Source organism: Moschus berezovskii, chromosome 11 (genome assembly GCF_049115385.1).
Source record: "Moschus berezovskii isolate FMDL1 chromosome 11, NW_MosBer_1.0, whole genome shotgun sequence".
In the NCBI taxonomy this organism is placed as follows: Eukaryota; Metazoa; Chordata; class Mammalia; order Artiodactyla; family Moschidae; genus Moschus; species Moschus berezovskii.
The window spans coordinates 12,111,388-12,139,279 of NC_142470.1; the positions used below are offsets into that span (position 1 = coordinate 12,111,388).

The following is a 27,892-nucleotide window of genomic DNA, read 5'->3' on the forward strand; positions in this document are numbered from 1 at the left end:
AGTGGGTTGCCATTTCCTTCTCCAATGTGTGAAAGTGAAAAGTGAAAGTGAAGTCGCTCAGTCGTGTCTGACCCTTAGCGACCCCACGGACTGCAGCCTACCAGGCTCCTCCATCCATGGGATTTTCTAGGCAAGAGTACTGGAGTGGCTTGCCATTGTCTTCTCCGCTGATAAACAGCAGGTGACCATAAAGAGTAGGTACTATTTTTGTTATTACTGACTATATATGTGAGTGTGTGTATGTGTGTGTATTTATGTTGTTCGTTTGCCAAGTCATGTCCAACTCTGCAACCCTACTACAGCACACCAGACCTCCCTGTCCCTATCTCCTGGAGTTTGTCCAAGTTCATGTCCATTGAATTGGTAATGTCCAACCATCTCATCCTCTGCCGCCCTCTTCTCCTTTTGCCTTTGATCTTTCCCAGCATCAGAGTCTTTTCTAATAAGTCTGCTCTTCGCATCAGGTGGCCAAAGTATTGGAGCTTCAGCATCAGTCCCTCCAGTGTGTGTTCAGGGTTGATCTCTGTTAAGATTGATATGTATTTACAGTCAGTATATATTAATATGTACATGTGCATACACACACACATATGTATATATATATGATTCAACAATCCAGTACAAGTTCGCAAATCCAGGTAGGATGAAAGTGGATTAGGTAGACAAGTATCACTAAAACTCTTTATTTTATAATCAGTCAAAATTGGATTCTAACACCTAAGCAAAAACTGTCTTTTTCATTTTGTAGCAAGTATTTATGAGTGCCTTTTGTATCTCCAGCACTGGGCATAGAAAGATAGGGGCTTATAGATGGTTCTGGACCTGAGGAGATTCTACTTCACAAAAGAACTCAGGTGTCCAGGAAAAAGTTGGGACAGTTTGTTTTTGTTTCTTTTTTTAAGCTAAGAAGCATCATTGCTCAGAGCAAGCAACCACTGCAGCAAGAACTTGTCTGGAAGGGTAAGACGGGATAAGGACCAGGATTTCAGTTTCAGACAAAACAAGGAGGGAAGTTGGGTCTGTCCTGGACCTGATGGTTAGAAAGTTCACAAATGATGTGTGTTCATTGAACAAAGTAAAATTATAGATTCCTGGGTAATCCCTTAAATTTGGCTGAACTTGACCTTGACGTTTGAGCAGAGAGGCTGAGTAGTAGAAAAGAATTCACACTTGAAAGTCAAACCTCTGGGTCCAAATCCTGGCTCTGATCCTACTGAATATATGTCTTTAGGTGAATCACATAGTCTCTCTGAATTTCTCTTTTCTCATCCACAGGAATATATAAAAAATGCAGTTCTCCATAAAGAACCTAGCATCAAGTAGGTACCTAAACAGAAATTGTTAGATGATGACAGTCACTGAGGCCTGTATTGAGATGCACCCTCATTTCCTTCAGCAGCACCCAAAACTGAAAGTGCCAGAAGCCTTTGGAGGAAGCTTTGGACAATTCCTGAGTAAATTTCCTGGTGGAAAAATGAGAGAGGAAAGATGACTCTTTGCATTATTGATGCCGTGGATTTGTAAGAATCTATGCCTATACTCTCTAAGTTCTATAGCAAAACTGCCTTTTCAGGTTTTCCATTTGATTTTTAACAAATTGAAGCATAATTCATATACCATAAAATTAATCATTTTTAAAGTATACAGTTCAGTGGTTTTTCATGTATTCACAAAGTTGTGTAGCCATCACCACTGTTTCATTCCAGATCCATTAGGTTTTTGATACATTTTTTTCTTGTTGTTCGTAAGACTGCGTGGATCACAGTAAACTGTGGAAAATTCTGAAAGAGATGGGAATACCAGACCCCCTGACCTGCCTCTTGAGAAACCTGTATGCAGGTCAGGAAGCAACAGTTAGAACTGGACATGGAACAACAGACTGGTTCCAAATAGGAAAAAGAGTACGTCAAGGCTGTGTATTGTCACCCTGCTTATTTAACTCATACGCAGAGTACATCATGAGAAATGCTGGGCTGGAAGAAGCACAAGCTGGAATCAAGATTGCCGGGAGAAATATCAATAACCTCAGATATGCAGATGACACCACCCTTATGGCAGAAAGTGAAGAAGAAATAAAAAGCCCCTTGATGAAAGTGAAAGAGGAGAGTGAAAACTTGGCTTAAAGCTCAATATTCAGAAAACTAAGATCATGGCATCCAATCCCAATCAATTCATGGCAAATAGATGGGGAAACAGTGGCTGACTTTATTTTTTGGGGCTCCAAAATCACTGCAGGTGGTGATTGCAGCCATGAAATTAAAAGACACTTACTCCTTGGAAGAAAAGTTATGACCCATCTAGATAGCATATTAAAGAGCAGAGACATTACTTTGCCAACAAAGTTCCGTCTACTCAAGACTATGGTTTTTCCCATGGTCATGTATGGATGTGAGAGTTGGACTATAAAGAAAGCCAAGCACCGAAGAATTGATGGTTTTGAACTGTGGTGTTGGAGAAGACTCTTGAGAGTCCCTTGGACTACAACGAGATCCAACCAGTCACTCCTAAAGAAATCAGTTCTGAATATTCATTGGAAGGACTGATGCTGAAGCTGAAACTCCAATACTTTGGCCACCTGATGTGAAGAGCTGACTCATTGGAAAAGACCCTGATGTTGGGAAAGACTGAAGGTGGGAGGAGAAGGGGACGACAGAGGATGAGATGGTTGGATGGCATCACCAATGCAATGGACATGAGTTTGAGTAGACTCTGGGAGTTGGTGATAGACAGGGAAGACTGGCGTGCTGCAGTCCATGGGGTCGCAAAGAGTTGGACATAACTGAGCGACTGAACTGACCCTCTCTCTGGGACACACTCATGATTACAGCCCACTGCCCCATGGCCCTCCACCTCCTTGCTGCTGCATCTACATCTGAGTATTCTCACCCACCCTGCTAGTCCCACTTCCAGTCCTCTTTCTGCTGCCTGATGTGATAAGGGGCAACAGCCCGCCTCCTTTGCCCCAATTTCTGCCTGATCTCCATGGGACACAGCTGGCTCTGACCTGTGCTTGTCTTGGCCTGGTTTTCCGTTTCTTGTGACACATCTGATAGGTAATTCTTCAATCCTCTCTGACCTGGAGACTATCTTGAATCCAACACTTAGAAAACTCTGAAACTTCTAAGAGTGCAGTGGCCTCTACAGCAAAGACATTCTACATATGTTCATGGTCACCAGTAGAGCAGGAGTCACAGGCCATGTAATGTCATCTTCAAGAAGCTTCAGTTCTGGAGGAGGTTCCCTCACGGTGGGGATTTGGGGATGTGTTCCTGCCTCTTTCACAAGAAGACACAAAGCAGCAGTTCAGTGCTCAGCTCAGAGTAACCTCACAACAAATGTGGGTTTGTCTTCCATGTGAATATTTGAAAGACTGAGAGGCTATGCTGAAAATGTAATTGGACGCTAGGCATCTTGACATGTGACGTATCTTAGTTCTAGAAAAACAAAGAGAGGTTTTCTTTCCCTCATTACCTCTTGCATTTTCAACTTTTGCACTATTTTGGGGGGTTAGTTTCTCTTGGTTTATTCATTCAAAACCTCTTTTTCTCTTCTCATTTTTTCTGTGCATCATTCGTTCCTGCATTTCTATGAGGGTTTCACGGGTCCCTGGTGGCTCAAACCGGAGACTTCTTTTGTGACCTGGCTCTGGCTCTTATGGTTCTCATTGAACTCTCTGGGGGCAATAGAGAGCCTCATATCCTGACCTTTCCTCTGTGATTAACTTCTCCTGCTGCAGTGGTCATAGCCATAGAGCCCTTCCTGATTTCCCTAGTCTGTCTCCTTCCGGTAGACTGAGGAGGCATAAAAGGGCAAACTACTCTAGGCTTTGATGTTGACCTTTCCAGGTTTCCATCCAGTCGTTATCTTTGTAACTCTTGTGTTTGTTTCAGTTGGGTTTGGTGGCTTGCAGCTCTTTTGCAAGCCCCAAAGTTATCCCAGGAAACCACAGGGCCACTCTCAGGAGGACATTGTCCTCCCTCCCCCCCTTCATGGTTAGCTCAGATACGCACGTGTCTCGCATTAGCAGACCATCCCCAGCGCCCAGCACTGTGCACTCAGCTCCTCCATTGCTGTGAGGCCACGCTCTGGCCACTGAAACTGCGGATGGCAGCTCGGCAGTCTGTACTGCCTCCTAATCTAAGATTGCTCCTATCCTCACATGGACCTTCATCCTGTGCTGCTGCTGCTGCTAAGTCGCTTCAGTCGTGTCCGACTCTGCGCGACCCCGTAGACGGCAGCCCACCAGGCTCCCCTGTCCCTGGGATTCTGCTCATAAATCAGGGAGGGCCTGTTGGAAGCCGGGCAAGAAGTTAAATCCTTTTTTCCCTAAGAAAATCTCGATTAACTAATGGCATTTTGCACCCCTTCCACCTTTCAAGTCATATTTTCTGCCTCTCACCAGCTGTGACCTTTGTCAAGTCACTTAACCTCTTGGAGCCATAGGCTCCTCTGTGAATTATGGAGATCAGACTTTCAAGATTGCTGTGGGGATGAGATGAGGTCATCTCAGGTCTACCCCCGAGGCACCTTGTAACTCTCCTCACAGCAGCCTACATACCTACAAGAATATGCTTATTTGCTGTCTGCTATTGAATGTAAGCTCTAAATAGGTAGGGTTCCGAACTATTTTTTCTCTTCTCTATCCCCTGTCCAGTGTGGTGCCTGACACATAGTAATATTGACTGACCAGGATATGGAAAACACTGAACACTTAGTAAATGCACCATACGATGTTAGTTTTCTCTCTTACCCTTCTCAGTTGCCTTTTCAAAGTTGAAGCTCCTAGGTGAGTAGTTTATTTTTCTCTATGGACACTGCGAATCATGTCACAATCCCGTTTCCCTCTTTGGGTTGGCAGTTGGAGGACTCAGAGCCTAATTTGTGGCCATCCCTGCAGGTATGCAGAGCCTTACAGCACACACTGAAGCACTCACCTCGCCCCAGCTTGCCTCTATTTTTTTTTTTCCTATTTTGCTGTTGTACTAAACGTATTCCTATAATTTACCTGAAATTCCGTTTAGAACAAGAAAGCATATCAGTTCACTTAAGCTATTTGGCAAATGTATTTTTATCCTGGCTGCAAAGTGTCCACTTGCTGTTTTATTTTTCAGCTATAACTGTCAAATGCCCATTTTTTTCCTAAGTGTAACATAATGGTATAAAAAAAGTAAATCATAAGAAACTTTAAAGTAGGAGGATTTGGGCTGGAATCACCATCAACTGTGACCATGGGCAAGTTTCTGAGGATCCCATTTTTAATCTATAAAATGGATGGTATAATTGGATTATTTGAGGATTAAATGAGATAAGGACCCCCGCACAGCCCTTGGTATTTGGTGAGCACCCAGCACATCCTCATCTCTTTATTCCTCCGCTCTTCTCATGGCCCCACCGTGGACTCTGGGGAATGGGAAACAGAGTTTGGTTCTCCATGACTGACAGTCTGGAATAACCATATGAATTAGCACGTGCTTTATGCCAAATGGGCGACCCAGACAAAATCCTCTGCATAGGGAGGTGTTAGCAACCTTGGGGTGATCTCAGAAAGGATGTTTGGCAGACCGCAGGGTTCAGTAGGACTTGGAGGACACAGGGCGGGGCCCACAGAGACACGTGTGGCTCAGCACAAAGGCAGGTGAGGGTTCCTGTGGCCAGGGTCTTGAACAGAACGTGGAGGGGCCTGAGACTTTGCACAGCTGCTGGCAGGCCCCCGGGGAACAGGTTAGGAAAAAACCTCCGAACCTCTTTCTGCTCTTCTTCCACAGCCAGGCACATGCTGAGCTCCTAGGGGAACAGTGAGCTTGCTCTGACTCAGTATGACAGGTTTGGGTTCTAGTCTCAGGGTCGCCATTTACTAGCTGTGTGACCTCACTGAATTCTTTAGCTTCCCAGCCTTTGTTTCTTCTTCTGCATTGTTGGTGGTGATGACAGTACTTACCTTGTACCGTGGTCCTGAGGATCCAGTGAGAAAGTGCCTGGCATGCCCTTAGCCTGGTGCTGCTGAGGCAAGTGCACCATAAACACCACGTGCTCTTCTTGGCTCCCTGTGCCACTCTGGCCATTGTGTTAGCCTGTGGCCCATCTCTCTGGTCACACTTAGGCTCCCTGTGCCACTCTGGCCATTGTGTTAGCCTGTGGCCCATCTCTCTGGTCACACTTAGGAAGATGAAAACTAGAATTACTTGTGTTCTCCGGTAAGGTGTGTTGTATGGGTTTTGTTTGCTTTCCTTTCCCCTTTCTATTGTCTAACCTCTCCAACAATGCTGGGCCTCCTTATTTCAGAGCAGAATTTTAAACTGTAAGACAAACTATGTTTACACTTTGGTTTCTTTTCAGGAGGGAGGGAGGAAGGAAGGAAGTAAAGCTCAAATATATAAGACCAGAGTTTTCCTTTCTTTCTTTCTTTATTTTTTTTTTTTGTAATTAATTTATTTTTTATTGGAGGCAAATTATTTTACAATATTATATTGGTTGGTTTTGCCATATATTGACATGAATTCGCCCCGGGTTTACATAAGTTCCCCCTCCTGAACCCCCCTCCCACCTCCCTCCTCCCTTTATCCTCCCTCTGGGTCATCCCCGCATGCCAGCCCCGAGCATCCTATAACATACATCGACCCTGAACTAGTGATTCGTTTCACATATGACAACATACGTGTTTCAATGCCATTCTCCCAAATCATCCCACCCTCACCCTCTCCCACAGAGTCCCAAAGACTGTTCTATACATCTGTGTCTCTTTTGCTGTCTCGTATACAGGGTTATCATTTGCATCTTTCTAAATTCCATATATATGCGTTAGTATACTGTTGGTGTTTTTCTTTCTGGCTTACTTCACTCTGTATAATAGGCTCCAGTTTCATCCACCTCATTAGAACTGATTCAAATGTATTCTTTTTAATGGCTGAATAATACTCCATTGTGTATATGTACCAAAGCTTTCTTATCTATTCGTCTGCAGATGGACATCTAGGTTGCTTCCATGTCCTGGCTATTATAAACAGTGCTGCAATGAACATTGGAGTACATGTGTCTCTTTCAATTCTGGTTTCCTCGGTGTGTATGCCCAGGAGTGTTCCTTTCTTTAAAGACAGTGAACTGAGGAAAGACTGGTGGGATCCCTTTGCACATTTGGGTATTTGGCTGAAAGGTGGTATGCCTCTGAGAGGCAAGGTGGGGGTTGTGATGTGTACATTGTAGAGCTCACTATGCATTCATATGTGAAGAGAAAGAGTGGACCTTCCAAACCCCTGGGAGCTCTAAGCTATATCCTTACTGAGGTCAAAGAGGTGTTGCTCACGTCAGGATGGAGGCCCTCCTACCTCCCTCCACATCTCATCTCTCCTCCCCTCCCTCTTTGTCTCAGGAAGCTGCATTTTATGTATTTGGGCAGCCACTGTTCCTTTATTTCACCTGACTCTTTTCCAGTTAGTAGCCACTCTCCTCAGGGGAACATAATTAAAAGGGCCCTGGTTATCTGGGGGAAAGGAATTAGCAAATTGAGCAAGTGCAGTAATGATGAACGGGGACTGCAGGATCATTAATAAGTCTGCAGTATCCATGTCCGTGCCTGTCCATTGCTGGGAAGGAGCTCACGCTCCAGGATCTGCCTCTAAGCACAGCACTCTGCATCGCAGGCCTGGAGTCAGTGACAGGATTGGGTGAACAGACCCCTCGGTTTCCCAGCACGCCTCTTCTTTTGACTTTAGTACTGAGTATGTGCTGTGAGACAGTTTAGGCTTTCAGTCCAACAGCCCTGACTTTGAATTTCAGCTTCACTGCTTACTAGCTCTGTGACCCTGGGGGCAAGTTACTTCACCTTTCCAAACCTGTTTCTCCATCTGAAAATGTGGATAGTAGTGATACCTTGCAGAGTTGCCTTGAGAATTGTATAGGAGTGATGCATAAAAGCAGCTGATTTATAGTAACTCAGTTGATACTAGTTCCTTTTCCCCTTAAGAGGATGCAAAGTAAACACCTTTCAGGTAAAGGTCATTATGTTGTCCCTGCCTTTGACTCTAGCAATATAACTCCTCTGCTTTGCAGGGGAGAAGGAAGAAAGAATAGTTTTTACTCTTCCAAGGTGACACTGATGAAGTCAGGCAATGCCATAATTCCCGGAGAACAAAGGCCTGGGGCAGATACACCCTGTCCCAAAACCCAGAGGTGTACAGTGCTTCCCACAATTGCTGTCATCCATCAGACAGTTGTGCCACCATTGTGATAGCCCATCTATGCGTGAACTTGGTCATGGCTGTTAATATTGTTGTTATTGTTGACACACTAAGGCATGTCCAACTCTTTGCGACCCCATAGACTATAGCCCGCCAGGTCCTTTTTCCATGGGTCTCCCAGGCCAGAACAATGGGGTGGGTTACCATTTCCTTTTCCAGGGGATCCTCCCTACCCAGGGATTGAACCTGCATCTCCTGCATTGACAAGCAGTTTCTTTACCACTGAGCCACCAGGGAAACCCAACTCTTAATATTATCACCCCTTTAATTATGTGCATTGTTGGTTCTGCATGTGTGGTATCAAATTTTCCATTTAAAATATCTTCCAAATCTCAGTCAGATTCAACATGGAAATGTAAAGTCAGTGTGAATACTGAAAGGCACCAGAGCATAGAAGCATGGTGTTCATTTGCTATTGGTGAAACAGCTATTTGCATTGATATTTTCTTGATAGTCAACAAGTAAGTTCTTTCTGGGAGCTAACAAAAGAAGATAGATAGCATCTAGAAAAAGTATTATGTTTTGTTTCTGAGATACCCTTGAAGAAAACATCAGATGAATCAGGTTCTGAATATGAAATTTTTTAGAACTAGCTTAACCAAGTGTTTTGCTATATTTTCTTTTTAAGAAATAGTAATGAGTGGTTTTAAAAATTTGTCACTATGTGATAAGCAAGTAATGAATCATAGATTACTTGGTGGTTTTGCATTTTTGGTGGTACATGAAATCAAGGTTAAAAGTTGCCCTCCAAAGAAAGTGATAAGCAACCTTACTGAACTTAGTAAATAGACAAGTGACAAGAGATCGTGTTGGAATCAGAAACTCATGTGTAGAGGTGATGCATGTCAAGCACCTCATGCTCATCACAGAGTCTCAACTGTCCTCACCAGCATTTTGTCAGGTACCCTTCAAAACAAGGGTAGGAACAGGAAACCTTGGGCTCTAAGAGAATGAGTCCAGTGGTATCAACCATGTCTACTCAGGCTGTGACGAGAGACCACTTGGACGTGATAACTTACTGAGTCTACCATGGGGTGTTCCTGGGCTAGGCATTTCATGGGTTCTCTCTAATCATTGCAACAATCCTGAAAGATTTCCACTGGGGTTGGTACTGCCTTTTAAAGACACTTTGCCAAAATATAACAAAAGATGTTAAAAACAGTTCTGCCCTTTGACTTGGTAATTCCATGTTTGAAAATTCATGCACACGAGATTTTTCATTTTCGTTATGATGTTATTTATAGTGAAAAGATGAAAGTGACTTAATGTCTAACTCTAGCAATCCGTTCCATTCCGTTCTGTTCAGTTGCTCAGTTGTGTCCGACTCTTTGCGACCCCATGAATCACAGCATGCCAGGCTTCCCTGTCCATCACCAATTCCCGAAGTTCACCCAAACTCATGTCCATTGAGGCAGTGATGCCATCCAGCCATCTCATTCTCTGTCGTCCCTGTCTCCTTCCGCCCCCAATCCCTCCCAACATCAGAGTCTTTTCCAGTGAGTCAACTCGTCGCATGAGGTGCCCAAAGTATTGGAGTTTCAGCTTTAGCATCAGACCTTCCAGTGAACACCCAGGATTGATCTTTAGAATGGACTGGTTGGATCTCATAGAGTTCAGTAAATTAAGGGACAGCCATACTTGGTGGAATATTATATAGCCTTTAAAACAATCATAAAGGGTGTGGTATAATATGGGAAATGTTAATGCAGCCAATGAGAAAGCAATAAAATATATGCTTTCTGTAATTTCAAAGGTATTTTAAAATGTTAGTATTAATATTGGAGGAGAATAATGCAAAAATAAAAGTAGTTGTGATAACTTGATCATGGCTGAGTGTTTCCTTACTCTTTACAACAACAACAACAACAACAAAAAAACAGAAGAAGTCAGTAACTGCCATAACTATTGAGGTATTATTGAGAATAAAAGTTGTTTTCAGAATGTAGGTAGAATTACCCAGTTACGTACTTGCTACTTTAAGATCTTAAGGACTCTCTGGTTTTCCTTTTTTTCCCTCTCTCCCTCTCCCGACTTGAAATTTGTAACCAGTATATTTGCAGAGCAAAAGTGTGGTGGATTCAGGGATGCATATGAGGCTATGTAAGCAATCACCGAAGAATTGATGCTTTTGAACTGCGGTGCTAGAGAAGACTCTTGAGAGTCCCTTGAACTGCAAGGAGATCCAACCAGTCCATTCTAAAGGAGATCAGTCCTGGGTGTTCATTGGAAGGACTGATGCTAAAGCTGAAACCGCAATATTTTGGCCACCTCATGTGACGAGTTGACTCTCTGGAAAAGACTCTGATGCTAGGAAAGGTTGGGGGCGGGAGGAGAAGGGGACGACAGAGAATGAGATGGCTGGATGGCATCACTGACTCTGTGGACATGAATTTGAGTGAACTCCGGGAGTTGGTGATGGACAGGGAGGGCTGGCGTGCTGTGATTCATGGGGTCGCGGAGAGTCGGACACTACTGAGCGACTGAACTGAAGGGTACCTGAAGAGTCACTTTGTCCCTTTCTACATCTGCCTTCACTTCTAAGACTCCTTTTTCCTCTCTTTCATTGGTTTTTATTGCAAGACAAAGAGACATGGCATTAACACCTATTTAAAATTCTAGAAAAAAAAATTTTTTTTTAAGTAAGAGCCTATAGTCAAATTATATAAATTTCTGTGGATATTTATTTTTACCTTTCTCTGAGTTGTTTGAGTGTCTTTTTCTATACATTAGCTCATTTGTTTGGAATTTCAATTCTGAAATTCTAATTAAAACTCAGGGTCATTTGTCACTTGCATGACAGTGCTGGTGGGAGCTGGGGAAGTTTATGAGATTTGGTTAAATATTGTGGATTTGAGTTTTTCTCCCTTCTATGTGTTTGGTTGTGCTTCTGGACACATTAATAAGTGGCCATTTTTTCTGGAATTCTGTACTCTTCCTGCTTCCTTTCATTACATTAGGCAAGGTTCCACTAGATGAGACATTTGCAGTCTTAAGACTTCCTGCCAGGGTTCAGACTTTGTATTTTTGACATTGAAGCTGTCGTGTTCCTGAAGCTACTTAATTAGGAACACATTCATTTCAGTGTACACTAGAGAAAGCTTGGACAGCAGAGCCAGGCACACTGGGAAGTTTGAGCATTTGTGAAGCTGGCAGCTAAACTAATAGTTTACAGTTTAAGGGAAAAAAATACCGTAGGGCATTTCCTTGCCCCTAGAAGCGAAGGGAAGCTGAATGTGCACAGCAGATACCTTTTTTTTAGAAAAGGAGAGAAGAAGAAAAAAGGAAAGAAAAGACAACTCCACTTTCGCTGCAGTTGCGTGTCCAGTTCTTTCTTTGGCTATTATCAAATACAAAAGTCTTCTAAAAGAATATTTCCCAAACTGTGCTGCTAATATTCAAGTCTGTTTTACAGGCTCTCAAGATATATTACTGCTGAGATCTGTAGTAAGGAGAACATTTTATATTCTGGAGAAGGATTTTTGCTTGAAGAATTTCATTTGTTGAATGGTAATGAGGGAATTGTGCTCTTTCTTATTTTTAAATGTTTGAGCAATTTTAAAATGCACATCTGATGTTTCAAAAACCTTGGTTGCCTATCCATTGCTTTCAAGATAAAGCCTAAACTCTTTAGCATTCAGTGGAAAGAAAACCTCCCCTTTTTTCATTTCTTACCACTCACTCCTTGTTTCCCTCCCCTATCCCCAAGAAAGCCACCTTCCTAGGTCCACTTCCATGCCACCAGCTGCCCTGCAGGAAAGGTACCTGGTCACCTCAGACTGAGGCAGGTATCTTTCCACTGGTCTCATAAAATATCCTTTGTACCTTTCCCAGGATGTATCACATGTTGAAGAGACAGATGGAAAAGTTGTTCATCTCTCCTTTCATCTCTACTCCCTCCACTACTCCCAGGAAATACACTGTGTGGGAGGTGGGATTGGGAATTTTCAGTCAGTATTACAAAGTCAAAGTGTCATGGAGGAAGAAGCTTTAGAGTCAAATCCTAGGGTTGCTGCTTGTTTTGTGGCAGTGTTTTTGCCCAATCGCTCAGTCGTGTCTGACTCTTTGTGACCCCATGAACTGCACCACGCCAAGATTCTCTGTCCTTCACTATCTCCCTGAGTTTGCTCAAATTCATGTCCATTGAGTCAGTGACACCATCCAACCGTCTCATCCTCCCTCTGTCGCCCCTTTCTCCTCCCGCCTTCAATCTTTCCTAGCATCAGGGTCTTTTCCAATGAGTTGGTTCTTCGCATCAGGTGGCCAAAGAATTGGAGCTTCAGCTTTAGCACCAGTCCTTCCAATGAATTTTCAGGTTTGATTTCCTTTCGTATTGACTGGTTTGATCTCCTTGCTGTCCAGCACCACAGTTCAAAAGCATCAAGTGATTTAAGCACTCTGGGCCTACTCCCTCCTCTGTGAAGTGGGCATAATACTTACCTTGTGAGGTTGTTGTGTGAATTAAGGAAATTAAATTTGAAGTTCCTTGTGTAATGTTTATCCCATTTATCATTGGTAAGTAGCAACATAATGATAATGTGTATGTGTGTGCACCTGAAACCAAGGGAAATGAATCCACGATGCCCAGGTTTTAAAGCCCTTGGAGCTGGGTTCTCACCTCCTGCTCAGTCACTAACTAAGCGAACCCATTGCTCTGGGAATGAAGCACTTTGAAAAGGTTTTTTGATTTACAGTATCATCGGATGGCATGTGTGCAGCTGGGTTGAAGATGCTTACTGGCTGTGATATACTCTGTCCAGTTAGAATAGATAGTTAGATCACATCTTTTGATGGCAGAAGGAAATAGCAAATAAAAAAATCATTCCTCTTTGAAGCACATTATGCCCTCCATCTGACATTACTAATTGCTTTTTCTGTTGTAATCATGGCAACAGTGGTTCCCATTTGTACCAGGAACCGTACTGGTCACTCGATGTATATTTTCTCATTCTGATAGCAAGCTGGCAGTTAGATTACAAAATGCCATTTTAAAGATAAAGCAACTGAGGCTATGCAATCACATGCCTGCTATTTAGGGACTAACGCCAAGGTCAGTGCTCTTCCCGTCACTCATACTGCTTCTAAGGCTGCCTGCATTTTGAAATTCTTCCTAAGTTTCTAGGCTTGGGAACAAAATGTCATATTAGGATTTTTGTTGTGAAAGGAAATGTAACTGTGCATACGTTTATTAAAACAGTTTTTCTCCAAATAGTGAACCATCTGTAATTTTCTGTCAGAAGCAACAGACATTAAAGCAGCTGTGTGTCTCTGTTTCTCTTCACAGTGCTCCCATGCCCTACCTCATAGGAATCCATTTAAGTTTAATGGAGGTAAGTTGGCTTCTCTCCTTCCCAGATCTCTCTACTTGCGGTTTTGCTTGCTTCTTGACAGTGGAAAGGATGCAGTCTCTGGATTCCTGGCGTTACACATGGGAGGGTGTCAGAGCAACACCTCACGCACAGAGCTAGGTGTCCAGCTTAGACCCTTTCCACTGGGCTCTTGTTTCCAGTGGTTTTCCGCTTTGTTTGGAGATTGTCAGTTTTCATGGGTGAGGGAGTGAAGTTCAAAGAGGCAGTAGGAAGGGGTTCTTCAAGGGTTTGAATGAGGGAAGGAAAATGATTCACTTTTCAAAATGATGTTCTGCAACTGTATTACATTTTTCTCTGTAGAAAATGTGGTATAGAAAATATATAGAAGTATAAAGAGGAAAATTAAAATTATCTACATTTATTATTCTTCGTCCTTGTTTATTCTGTGAATATGTATTTTGTATAAATGTACTTAGCTGATATGGTATAGAACTTTATGTCTTTATTTTATTTAATATTATGGCATGGGGATTTCTGCGTTTTTGTCTACTGTCAGTAATAATTTTAATTTGCTACCTGTCCTTCCAACTGTTTGAATATGCCACAGCTTAGCCATTTTCCCGTTACTGTTGGACACTTATGCTGTTTATAATTTTTCACTATTATAAATAGCATTTCAGTGAACATCTTTATGCATAAGGCTTAATCTGCATCTTGACTTACTTCCTTAGCATAGAACCCCTAAAGTAGAAATGCTTGGTCAAAGCTATGAATCTAAGGACAGATTGCTTTCTGCATGGCTGTACCGAGTAGATAGCAATTCTTTTAAAGGACTTTTCTGTGCTTTTGTCAGTGTTGCTGGTTTGTAGACATGAACCCTAAGCTTTTCCCTCCTCGGGAGAGAGCTGAATTTGCACTGGAACAAAATAGGACAGGAGGCAGGGGACTTGCCTGTTTTGCACAGGAGATAAGCTCTCAGAGGAAAAAGCTAAAGCCATGTCCGTCTGTGATGATGCTTTGCATGTCTTAAAGGAAGTGCTACTTCTCCTCTTCTGCTCCCTTCATTTCACGTCGACGAGGACCACCTGCTTCTTCACTGTTGCACACTGTGCTATTGTGCTTACGAAAATGAAACAAGTTGGTTATCGAAAAACCTGTTTGTTTGACATTGAGAATCTTGATCAAAATAGACCACAGAAATCTGCTCAAATTTCTAATTTGACAGGACGGCCATGTGGCTCCTACATTCTGTTAACAGTTCCTCCTTGTCATCACCCAGCCCTGAACACATACAGTACACAGTTTATGGACTATCTTGGATGGTGTATTTAGATCAGATTGAAGAGATTTCTTCTGTGTTTTACCTTTGTTTGTCAAGTTTGGGGGTGTATTCAAAGCTCCTGTGTGAAAAATTGAAAGTGAATGCTTGCTAATAGACCTTTCGTGCCAATTGTTGTACAGTTGGAAACACTAATCTAAAGACCATTTGGTCTATCAGCATCCACAGCTCTTTCCTGCCTCTTCTGCCTTCCGGACTGCTCCAGCATGGATTTTTTCCGACTGCTTTTCACGGTCCTTTACCTTGAGCATTGTCCAGGTTTCCAGTCTTGGCTTGCTTTTCTTCTCTATATACCCTCTGGCCATCTTTTTAAAGGCTTTTTGCTACCAAGGTGATGTCAGTGACTCCCAGCTGTGATTCAGACACTGACATGCCTCTCTCTGAACTTACAGCCCAGAGTTGCAAGTCCCAATTGAAGGTCACCGAGATGTACTGTCGATGTCTCAAATTCAGTCTTCCCCAAACCCCTTATTATCCGTACATACACACCCATCGAGTTACTTCACTCCCCTTCCGCTGTTCCTGGTCCCTGTGAATGGCACCACTGGCTGAGAAGTCACAAGGGGACACACTGAGCATGGCTGAGTGTCTGCTTCCTTATTCTTTCCACAAAGTCTCTGACCTGTCTCTCGCTATGTTCCTTTCTCATTGCCTTTATAGATGTTTTACTTTGCTTTTTTAGATTTTTGCAAAGCCTTGTTTTTCATTCAAAAATCTAAATCTGTGTTCCAAACATGTTGCTAGGTCATAGAGGTATGAAGATGAGTATGAATTCAATCCCTGTCAAACATTTAGGGGTTGCCCTCTACCTGGTCACTCTGAGCTCAGTAGCCTGCCTTCCAGCCTCCTCTGCCCCACCCCGGGTTCTGCTTAGTCTCCCTGCTGCTGTCAAGCCTTCTGTCCGCTCACTGTCTCCTGTTAGCCGGGGCTCTGGCTGGTCCCTAACAGACCCACATCCCTGCGCCCCTGCACGCTAAGCTTCCTCTTCCCCAGTTGTTTGAGGGAGTCTTCCCGATGGACTGTTGTCTTTGCTTACTGTACCTCTTGCCCAGGATGACAGCTATTGGCTTCCCTGTCCTCTCTGTCATCCCTAGGAGCAGGGACTCTTTGGGAACAAGGGCCATGCTTTGTTCACTGTGGTGTCCTCATTACCCAGCAGGATGCCCAACAGGTGCTTTCTGAAAAGAAGGATGAGTAACTGCATGGAAGCCTGGAATTCAGAACACACTTGCTGCTGCTGCTAAGTCACTTCAGTCGTGTCCAACTCTGTGTGACCCCATAGACGGAAGCCCACCAGGCTCCCCCGTCCCTGGGATTCTCCAGGCAAGAACACTGGAGTGGGTTGCCATTTCCTTCTCCAATGTGTGAAAGTGAAAAGTGAAAGTGAAGTCGCTCAGTCGTGTCTGACCCTCAGCGACCCCACGGACTGCAGCCTACCAGGCTCCTCCATCCATGGGATTTTCTAGGCAATAGTACTGGAGTGGCTTGCCATTGCCTTCTCCGTCAGAACACACTTAGAGCCCTCCAAAAGGTGTTGCTGTTTTCAGGGAACCCAGCACCATAATTTTACTTAAAGATGGAGGGAGTCTTTTTTTTTTTTTTTTTTTTTACTTTGTATATGATTGTAGTAATTGAAAACAAGGGGGTTTTTTTGTAATAAAACATGCAGTGCACAACATGCATAATTTTGAAACTAAAACTTCAGACAGAGTTTTGCACTTAGGTGAATGGTTCCAAGTTCACTCTCCTCAGTTTTTGAAGGGTTTTAAGTGAGAAGGTTTGGGAAGCACTGGCCAAGATAAATCTTAGCCCTGATGTTTTAAATTAGGGAAGAGTTTGCCATGCTGTACTGATATGTGGTCAGAACTGAAAGAAAAACCAAAATAGTAGTTGCCCCACTCTTGAAGCCAGCTGAGACACTCTCCAAACAAAACAGCATTGCCCGCATGTGTGACGCAGCTGTGAACTCCCAAGTCAAGAAATGTAGTCTCCTGATCTCCCCTGGATTTCAGTTCAGACTCGGAGTGCTCTAGTCGTGCGTTTTGATCGCACTAATCTGGTTCTGTTATACCTTCAAATGAGAGAGATGCTTCCCTAAGACTTCTTCCAAGAACTGTGGGCTGTAATGCTAGGGGTGGAGCATGTACCTGGGCCCAAAGGAAAGCTCTTTCAGGAAGGAGCTAGGCAGGGCCCATCTCCTCTTGCACACTAGTTTTCTTACTGGCAATTCAGCAAAAGGCTTATTTTTTACTGTCTTGTTATTTTTTCTTGAAAGCTATAGGCACCTTATTATGCCTTTGCATATGTGCCAGAATTTTTTAAACTTCAAATGAATGTGGCAGATGTTCATAAAAGTTTAGAAAAAGCTACCATAGGAAGACTTTTTAACCATTTTTATGACACTCAAATTTGTTGCACAAAAAGAAATATAGATTATAACCTAGTGTTCTCATTTGAAAAAAGGTTATTTGGGGAGAAGATATAATTCCAGCCTTCACGCTCTTACAGGGTACCCTGTTTGTTAACTGGTAACATAGTCACCTAGAAGAGTCTGCCTGCCTTCTAAAGTGACAAGTTTCTAGCTGATCCTCATTCTTATCCCTCCACTGCCTTTTTATATCCTTTATCTCATTTAAGCAAACACTAATTTGAGGCTGGTGGTAAGTTAGCAGGATAGCCAAGGGTATTGGCATAGACCTAGTTTCTTCTTGGAGAGAATGATCCTGTTAGCTGGCTAGGAAATACCAAAACGCGGCCAGATTACACAGTAACTATTTCCCTTCATTCCCTCGACCTCAGTTGAGTTCAGGAGATGCTCTGCAGCTCCTGCTCTGTGCCAGGTCTGGTAGCGGGGTGCCAGATCAGGTCTAGTAGGTGTGTTCCTTCTCCTTTTTTGATAAATGAAGATCTTCTTTTCCAAGTCTCACCAACAGTGATCTGTATACAGGCCTCAGAGCATGAGGAATGCGTGCAGAAGGTGTTTTATTTTGTTTTCGTTTTTTTAATTCCTGATAGTGGAATGGTCAAGAAGCAGGAAAGAAAGATGATAGCAGTGACACAGTGCAGACAGAGGCTCAGGTTAGCCTGAGGGTGAAGCTCCCCTTTCCACAGAGGCAGAAAAGTGTGGCGGTGGGAATGGGCCTGGGTTCTGGCTTTCCTGCTCCCTCCTTGTTTGATCTTGGGCAAGGCAGTGGACCTCTGCACCTGTTTTCTCACCTGTAAAATAGGGGCAGTGGCATGAGTTCAATGAAGGTCAGGAGCCATTGCTGTTTTTATTTCCTTATGGCCTTAAAGCCATTTATGTTGAGTTGATGGCTTTGAAATTGTGTTTTAGGGACTCTTGGATTCCAAGGATTATCATCTTCATTCCCTAGGGAAAGAATTTCAGTAGACTTGGCTTGTACCCGCCCTGTTTCCTCCTGGTCAACAGTGCTGGAGACACTGTGCTGGGGGTGGGAGTGGTACTTCATAAGAACTTGATAAATGGACTTCCAGTTCCGTGCTTGACCATTCCCCTCAGTAGTAATTTCAGTGTTATTTTGTGTCTGTATTTACTTTCTTCATCTATAGGAGTGGTTAGTACCCATCTTTTAAGAGTGTGGTAAAGATTAAAGAAATGAGTTCCATGTATGTCCAGCGTATCCCAGTGTATGGCCTGTGGTCGATACACAGTTCACAGCCCCTTCTATAGAAATGTTTTGAGAGCCTTCTGTGTACTAGGTGTTATAGTGCACTAGGGGTTCTATATAAAATGGTGAATGTGACACACTCTGTGCCTTCAGAGTTTTGTCTGGAACAGATGCAGACAAGGAGAAAGTAATTGGAGGGAAGAGAAGCTGTAGGCTCTGCTAGAGAAGACAGCAAACTGAGCCTTGAGGGCTCTACTTCTCAGAGGAAAGGAATGCCTGAATGGAAACTGAGCAGATAAATTTGACTTCCACCAAGGGGACAGGGAGCATCATCTACAAAGATTTACAGTGTAGACCGTGGCATTTCCCAGGAGGTCTAAACAGTTCATTGTCTGGCAGGAGCATGGAGCTGAAGGGAGAGAGGATTGTTGAGGGAGGCAGGCCAGGGCCAAGCCATCCAGGGCCTTGTAAGCCGTGTTAAAGAGTCTCAACTTTATAGGGCAGTGGGGAGCCATTGAAGGGTGTAAATAGGGGAGGGACATGGTCAGGCCGCCTCCTCCTGGGCTGTTAGAAACATGGTCCTTCCATATAAAATGTTTGGAAATGGCTTAACCAAGTTAATAAAGTAGAGTGATATTTGTAAAGATCAAGGTAATTCTTAAGTATATTACACACCACAACCATATATATAAAATTCAGATGTTATTGTCCCAAACCCAAGCTTCTGAACCATGATAGAGATGTTTGTAGTGACGACTTTCTTTGAGGTTTTAAGCACAATTTTTACTAGATTTTTGTTTCCTCTCTGTTTCCAACTACTTTCAATGAATTAAATAATTTTTCTACAGCTCAAATTTGAGAGGATAAATTTAGGATATATACTAAGTACTAGTTCCAGAGTGACACCCAGGTACCAAGTTCATAAGGCCTCTGCCTAACTCTCCCACCAATGCAGTTTCAAGACACATGTGATGTAGGCACAAGGAGACAGGCCCAGCCCACAGCTTACCTCTCTTCCTCACCGTCTTTTACGTAGAAAGCTTAGCCGGAGCACATGGAAGCCCGATTTTGCAAATGCACTAAGTGCTTGGGACAGCATTGAGCCACCACTCCATGGACAGCATCCCAGTAAATATTGAAATGCCTCTTCTTGATCGCTGGGACCCAGATCTGGTATTTGTGTTTATAGTGGTTTAACTGTGGAGCTTTCACACAAAATAACAGGATTTACTTATTTACAGACAAGGAAAAATAACTTTTATCCCCCATTACTTCACAAAGAACTTGAATTGCTGTCAACTGAATTGGCACCATTTTAACCAGTTTTTTTCTTTTCATTTTTCTCTGGCAGAGGAAGTCTTTAATCCTTTGTTCATTTTTTAATGTTTATTTTTTAAAAGTTTCATAGTGAGTGTTAGAAGAATATTTCTTGTTTAACATTGTACCATTTTGTTTTGTGATAGGACTCCATAGGTAGACAGTAGTCAGATATAGTTTTCCCTTGTTAATATTGTGATTCATGCAAAAACTCTGAGCCATAACTATATGCAGGTATAGGTGGTGACTGTGCATCTGTCTTCACAAGAATTGAGAAACTGCGTGTGAGATCTGTTTGTTAGTGATGAGTAATCATAGCCCTGCTTTATAAAAAGGCGATATTTGCCTGAAAAATGCCACCTGGTAATTCCAGTCATAGACTCATGGGAAGAGCTTTAGCAAGAAAGGGAGAGGCCCTCTCATTGGAAAGTAGCTACCACCTTTTGTGTCATTCTCAACACCACACACAGTGCTGGGTGCTCCACCTGTTCTCACTTCTGCACATCATAAGAATCTCTCTGCCGAAGAGGAGATATCTGTATTTGCAAATGGGGAGACTGAGGCTCAGAGAGAGAAAATAATTAGCATCCAATTTCTCTGCTATGATGGACTTGTCAAACCCCAGAGCCCCTGGGTGAGGCTGTGTAGATTACCCCTAGCCCTGCCCCAGCTCTGGGCATATAGGCTCTCTCACTTTGCCTGAGCTTCTCCCTCTCAGGGAGGCCTCCAGGCCACGCGCTGGAGATTGCAGCAAGGGGAAAGGAGGGGTCACATTTGCCAGCCTCATATTTCTCCAGAGGAAAGCCCTGAATACACTTGTGACTAGGGCTGGTTACTTAGCCTCTCCAATCTCCATTCTCTCATCAGTGAAATTAAGATCATATTATCCATCTCAGAGAGTTATGAGAACTAATTGATATAATGGATGTGAAGAGCTTTTTTTAAAAACTCTACCAAACATTATTCTTCATAGTGAGTACTATAAAAATAAGAGGCAAAGTTTAGATCAATGAATCCCTAATGCTTACTTAATTATATAAAAAGAAAAGGAATTGGCCAGTAACTTGGTCTTGCTAGAATTTCCTTAGCATGCTGTTATTAAATAAAATCATCACATGTGAATCTGTCACATCCAGAGCATTCAGAGCAAAATTAGAGCCTGAAGAATGTTCTGGATTTCACCTGATGAATTTCCTCTAGAAGCTCTCTCCTCATGTGGCATCTGCTTTTAAAATGAGTGTGGTTCTTAAATGTCACTTATCTTAATGTTGGAATTAGTTAATATAAAGCAACTTAAATCTCTAGTAGTAATTTATGTAATCAAAGGGAACAAGTACTTCTGGCTGATTTAAGTATCTCATGCAGTCAGTACATTTTCAGTCTAATTTGTTGTGACTGAAATGTTCTCTTGTGAGATGAGATAGCCCTCTGTTATAGATGAGAAAAACTGAGTAATTTATTAGGGAGGATCCCAGTAGAAAATGCGAAACCATCATTGATGCTTTTGTTTTCCAACTTTCCTGTCATCTCTTAGCCAGTCAATTTAGCAATGTTGAAACTGACTTCAAAGAAAACCTAAAGTTTCTAAATTGTTACTACAAGAATGTAACCAAATTTCTATCAGATTAAGATAAAGAGCAGCATGCAGGAGGCTATGGAACAGAGTAGAAAGAACTCTTGGCCTCTAGAGTTGTGGAGACCTGGATTCAAATTCTAGCTCCACTGCTACTAAGCGACTTTAAACATGCACTTTTGTTTAAAGGAGAAATCAGGTTAGCAGGAGGAAACACAGTTTGAGTTTGACCACTTTGTACAAAACTACTATTATGTTATCCTCTGAAGAGATGCCTATTGAAAATATTTAATAATATCACCCATTGAATGATGTTCTACTAATATACATGGCACTTGAGCCATGTAATTTTTATTTGTCACGCCTTTGAGAGGGGTGCTCCTATTTTGCAGACGGGGATGTAAAGGTGCCTCTTTGAGCTTCAGACTCCTTGCTTGTAAAATGGGTAGATTCTCCACCTTATAGGAACTTTTTAATGAGGAGTAAATGAGAAAATTGGTACTTGACATGTCGTAGGTGCCAAATAAATGGAAGTGATTATCAGTATTATGTGTGTGTAGGACTGGTAAATTTTCTTTAAAATAAGCTGAGACATCTACCTAAGGTTGGCTCTTTTTCAGCCTCCTTTTGTACTTTTAATTGAGTGACTTTTTCTAAATTGCATTAGCTTAAAGGCACTCTCAACTGAACACAGCCACATAGGACTGGTGACTTCTTTTCATAAACTTGCAAGTGATTAGGGGCGGGGCCATCATGGGTGCTCAGAGACCAGCATATGATGATTGAAGAGCAGTACCCTTGGTCGGCCTAGTCAAATCCCACTTGGAATCAGAGCACATGTGGTTTTGTTTAACACCATGCTCGGCAGACTCACAGTACAGGTTTGTGACCATCAGACATTTGTTGCTGATATGTGAGGTCACCACAGTAGGGGTGTTTGTCAACCAAATTAAACTTCCCCTTAATGACCTAAAATAATTGATTCAGAAGGCCTTTAAATAGACCGTGGAAATGTGTAAGCAAGCTGAAATCTGGCATTTTATGCAGGAATTATTGCATATTCTTTTGTTTGTCTTTGTTTTGCTTTTGTTGGGAAAAATATGGATGGACCAAGGGTTTTAGGAGACAGGCAGTGATCCTGAGTTTGAATCCCAGCTCCACTATTTGTCCTGCTTGGGCAACTCACTGAGCATCTGTGCGTGTATGCCATAACATCTTCATCTACAAAATGGGGTCACCTGCCTTAAAATGATGACAGAAATAATACAGCTGAAGTTCTGTGCACATTAGTAGGCCCTCACTCAAAGGTAGCTGCTATTATTAATAAAGCATTTCCAGTGGGCATCTCTGAAGAAGAGGGCTTAATAATAATTTTGTACAGAGTGGTCAAACTGTATTATAATAACTCTACCTTCTTTTCCCCCTACTAAACCAATTTCTTCATTAAACTGCTCTCTCTACTAAACTTAAACTTATTTGTAGAGCAAAGTATGACTTAAATTGAAACCTGTAAACCTCTCTCTACATATAGTCTGATTCTTAGCTGATTTCAAAATGAATTTAAAGTTGAGCATTTAAAATATATGTTGGTTAGACTACAAAAGAAGTGGGGAATTTTTTTTTTTTTTCCGCTTATTGGGTTCAGACATTCAGGACCTAAGCTCAGGCCTTTCCAGGTAACGAATGAGGCCACTGTACCATGTCTGTTTAGAAACAGGCATGGGCTCAGAGCTTTTCCTAAATATAATCAACAGTGGCTCTTAAGTTGGACATTATCAACATCCCACAGAATGCTTTTTGTGTCCTGCCTAAAACCCTTTCCTCCATAAACCCAAATATCTGATACAAAGGGTAAAACCTGCAGACTGGGCCTGCCTAGACTCCTAGACACATTCTTAACCAAATAGAATATCTATTAAATCCTGGTGCCTAGGAGTCAATTGTTTTATAAGATGCAGTCGTAATAAATTTATATCCTGCCGCTTTAGCATTTCATTGAAAGTATTTTGTACTGACCGAATGGGTTAAATTATGAAGCTTGATAAGTGCATATGCACATTACCCATCCTTAGCTTTAGAAGGGAAAAAAAAGGAAGAAAAAGATAGCTATGATTTTGGAAGTCATCCCAATTTTTAAAAATAAGAGAATTTGGACATTTTGGCATATGGGGTTTTTTAAATGAAATTTCATGGAACTGAAAACAGTCAATTTTAGGTTTCCAAAAATTGTTTTGATTTTCATTGGTATAAATTTGCTGCACATGGTTTTAGGGAAGTTCTGAGAGATGCATTTGGGACTTCGGGGTTGATTTTTTTTTTTTGAGATTTGTGATTTATTTTTAAAAGGTGATTTTTTTTTTTTTTTTAAACTCAAAGTATAGATTGAAGGAGACCAGAGTTCCATTTCTAGGACAGTTTTTGGTAATGACATCGTTAAACATTTCCGAGCAACTGGACTTGGGGCTGAACTATCGGGCATAATTTCAGCGCCATTTGGACACAGCACAGCAGATCCCTCTCCCAGCATCTCGAAGTTAGAGTCTCAAGGCCAAGTGGTTCAGGCCATTCCATTAGCAGCAGCTGCTGGTGATAAGCACTGTGAGAGTCACCTGTGTAGGGTCAGACTTATTGCACATCAAGGTTCAGCAGTGTCGGAAGAGCGGGAAGATGCCCAGGAGGGGCTCCAGGCCACCTGCTGTGTGAGGATCAAAGGGTTGAAAGGTCAGAGGGTACAGCTCCCTTAACCATATCTGTCTGTGCAATAGCTATTTCAGATTGTAAATCTTGGCGATTTCATTAAGTCCTCCTGGCTGCTACTGGGGCATTGAAATAATAAAATTTTATATCTGTTGCCTTTCCTGCCTCTGGCAGCCAGGCTGATACATTCTGTGCAAAATGGGGCATCTTTATGAAAACCTTTTCCGGAATGATCAGAGCAGTCTTAATGAAGCCTTAGATGAGGAAGCTGGGGTTCACAGGACCTCATCCTCTGAAAATGTTTTTTAAAAAGAAAAAAATCACACAAACTGTTTAGCAGCCTTTGGGATTTATGTAGTACCTCTCTTGTGATAAGCCAGTCCCAAAATATTGCCTTTTGCTAAATGCTTAATCTTACACACAGGAGGAAAGGTGAGCTTTCTCAGTGCTTCTGTTTATTAAATAGCCCCTGTTCTAATGACGACAGGGTCCTTTCTTTTGGGCAACCCCAAGCAACTCTACAGATATTACTTCCCACTCGGCAGACCTTTTGGGTGTTTTTAGAGATATGTCTCCTGAATATGATTTTCCAAATATTTTTCCTAGATCTTAAAGTTGTTATGGACCTTTAGGGCTCCTTGGCTCTTGGGCAAGACAAATCACAGTAATGGCTGCCCCTTTACTGCCCATATGTTTAAGACCCCCTGTCGTTTGTTTGAAAAGTTAAGAGATTTTCACAGTGAAGGTGCCATTTCTGAAATTTAAAGTGTTCCTTTTCACCGGGAGATAAGTTCACTCTGATTAAGTCCGTAATTCTCACTAAGCCATGTTTATGGGGGCAATAAACAATGTTTCAGCATGCTTGTTAAATTGGGTTTCCAACCTCTCCACTCTTTAAAAATTGACATTTCAAATAAAAGGCAGGTGGAGATGGGAGTCCAGGTTTGCTGTGCTTAGTGATGAATGAATGATGGTGAGTGGCCGTTGTGTGGGAGGAAGGAGGGCCCTCTTCTCTGAAAGGGTGACCCCAAACCATTTTGGGGCTAGGGAATCAACATCCCCTTAAACCCCAAGTGAAACTCTTAAATTTAAGTTTCGTCATTTCAAATTGGATGGATACTAGTTTTGAAATACTGCTGGACACATTACACTCATTATTTAATTTTCACAAGTCTGTGCTTTAGAGGTAGTGGCTTTGCTTTACAGATGATGAAATTTGGGCACAGAAAGGTTAAGTAACTCATCCAGAGTCATACAGCTAATAATTAGTAGGACAAGAATGCAAACCAAATTATTTTGTTGTGTGAAGTGTTTTAGAGTATACAAAGAAAAATGATACTGGCCCTGCTTTTAGGGTCTGTTTGTTATTATATATCTAGCCTCTGATAAATGTATCCGTGGAGGTTACAAAAGAAATATGTGACTGTCCTCAGTATTTGGTAAACTAGAGAAGGAGGGGAGGCTCCAAAGAGAGGACAAGAGGACCAGGCTTTGGGGACTGGCCGTCCAGAGCTCAAATCCTGGCTCTGCTGTTTCTCAGGACCTGGGATAAGAGCTTCATTTTTCTCTTCTGTGAGATGGGAATAATAATACCTATTCCATGAGGTTGCTTTGAGGATCAAATGAACTCATGTATTTTTTAAAAATGTAGTGTTTTCAAACTCTACAGTATTTTACAGATGACAGTGGTGTTATTGCATTGTATGTAAATATAGTTAAACCAGTTACTTTAAGGGAAAAGTGACAGATACACATGAATTAACTAGAAACATCACTAATCAAGTTTTAATTGGGGAGCCAAATATGTGTTGCCCACTGTACTTGCTTAGGCCCAGAGAAGGCCACTTGCTGGGGGAGCAGAAATAGTCGGGACGGTTTTATAGACGCTCAGACTCTTGCAGGATGGAGAGGATCCATGCTGGCCCGTGCCTTGGCCTTCTTCATGTCTTTCCAGGTGCTCCTCCACCTCATCTCCTGTTTGCATTTTGCAGCAGAGGTGAACAGTATTGATACCTTCCTTGTCCTCTTTTTACAAATGAGGAAACTGAGTCTCTAGCAGTAGGAAGGGTGTTTCAGTTTGCGGTAAAACCTCAGCTGTGTCATAGGTGTACGTGGACTCACCCCTCCATTCTGGTGGAGCAGAGGAAAGGCCAGAGGGGATGGAGGTGTTATGTTGGGTGAACTTCTAGAGTGAGCCGCAGAGCTGGTGAAACCAAAGTCTTAGAAGGAGGCGGGCCGGCACTGACCGAGCTTCTGCTATGTGGCTGGCCCTCCATGAAGCTCATGCCCTACCGTGACTCCTTTTAACAATCCTGAAGGTGAGCATCAAGTCCCAGTCTCACAGATGAGGAAATTGTTCCTGGAGGAGGAAAGGGCCTTGCCTAAAAAAGCTGCCTGGCTGGTGAGTGAGTGAGCCAGGATACCAACCTTGAAAGTCTGCAGCTGTAGCCCATGACCATCCTGAGGAGGCAGCTGGGTAGGCTCTGTGTGAGTGAAGATATTTCACCAAAGTGAGGTCTTTTCTACCTCCTATGACTGTGCCTTTTCTTAGGCTTATTGATTATAGTTTACTCCCTCTCCCCCACACCCCAACACAAGTAGGCTGGGAACCTCTTGAGTTTAGAGATCACCTTTTAGTCATGCATTGGGTTGACATGACTAACCAAATGTGTGAATGAATCAATGTCCAATGGATGGATGGTCAGAAAAGGAGGAAAAGCCCATTGGAGAAATAGCCCCTTTGCTGACCTGGGTTGAAAATCTCTTGAATTTTTTAATGAGAGTCAGTGCTTATTACCTTGTGAGGAGAGGATTTGGCCTGAGCTGTGAGGTTCTTACACACTTCCCTCCCCTGCCAAGCTTCTGTTTCTGTTTAAAGCACCCTGGGAAATTCCAGCAGTGTTTTCAGGGGTCCTCTGAACTGTCGGGCTCAGATTTTTAATTTTGTGGAGCAGGAAGGAGCAAATCAGTGACTCCTGGCTCCAAAGGAAAAACCACTACGTTTATCAACTGCTTGGCAGCTCAGTGACCTTTGGGGCCAGAGGAAGGGAAGGAAAATGTCGCTCTTCCCTCCATGTGTATCTGAGATTTCAGGAGGGAATAGAGAGTTTAGAATACCTGAATATTTGCCTTTCCTCTTCCTGTCCTTTCCACTTTCCCTTTAATTTCTCTTTCCCTTCCTCCTAGGAGGCCAGCAGCTCCCCATGCTGTTCTTTGTTATGTTCTCATATACATGCGCATGCATTTGAGTACATTTGATATGGCCTGTATAGTGGAAGGAATACTGGCGTGGAGAACCCAAATTCAGATCCTTTCTTTGACAAACACTATTTGGGAGAACGTGAGCAAACTATTAATCTCTTTAGCCTCAGTGTCCTCATCCATACAAATGGGTACAGTATTCCACAGCAAATCCTTTCCCTTGAAAATTTTAATGGTGTCTGGACCAACCATCAAGCTGCTTGATTCCTCTAGTGTTTCCCTGACCAACATCTGTTAAATTGCAATTGATCAATATATTTTTGATGGAAACAGTGTCAGAGCAGTTAGCAAGTTATACTGGGTAATACAGAGTTTTTGATGTTCATCTGAGTTCAATGTTATCTCCACTGCTGCTAAGCTCTGGACAAGTTGTTTTACCTCTCTGACCCTCCTTTTCCTCATCTCTGCACAAGCATGTCATGAGGCAGCATGCATGCTCAGTCGTTTCTGACTCTTTGTGACCACTTGGACAGTAGCCCACCAGTCTCCTCTGCCCATGGAATTTTCCAGCAAGAATACTGCAGTGGGTTGCCATT

General features: G+C 42.6%; 1 protein-coding gene across 4 annotated transcripts in view; it reads left to right on the plus strand.

Annotated features, from left to right (window-relative positions):
- The window catches only part of DENND1A (DENN domain containing 1A), a 552,302-nt gene that overhangs the window by 318,680 nt on the left and 205,730 nt on the right, over positions 1-27,892 (plus strand). For all 4 annotated transcript variants that reach the window (XM_055400903.2, XM_055400906.2, XM_055400904.2 and 1 more), the window contains exon 11: positions 13,516-13,561. In XM_055400903.2, the coding sequence (XP_055256878.1) occupies positions 13,516-13,561 (46 nt within the window). The remainder of the gene's footprint in view (positions 1-13,515; positions 13,562-27,892) is intronic.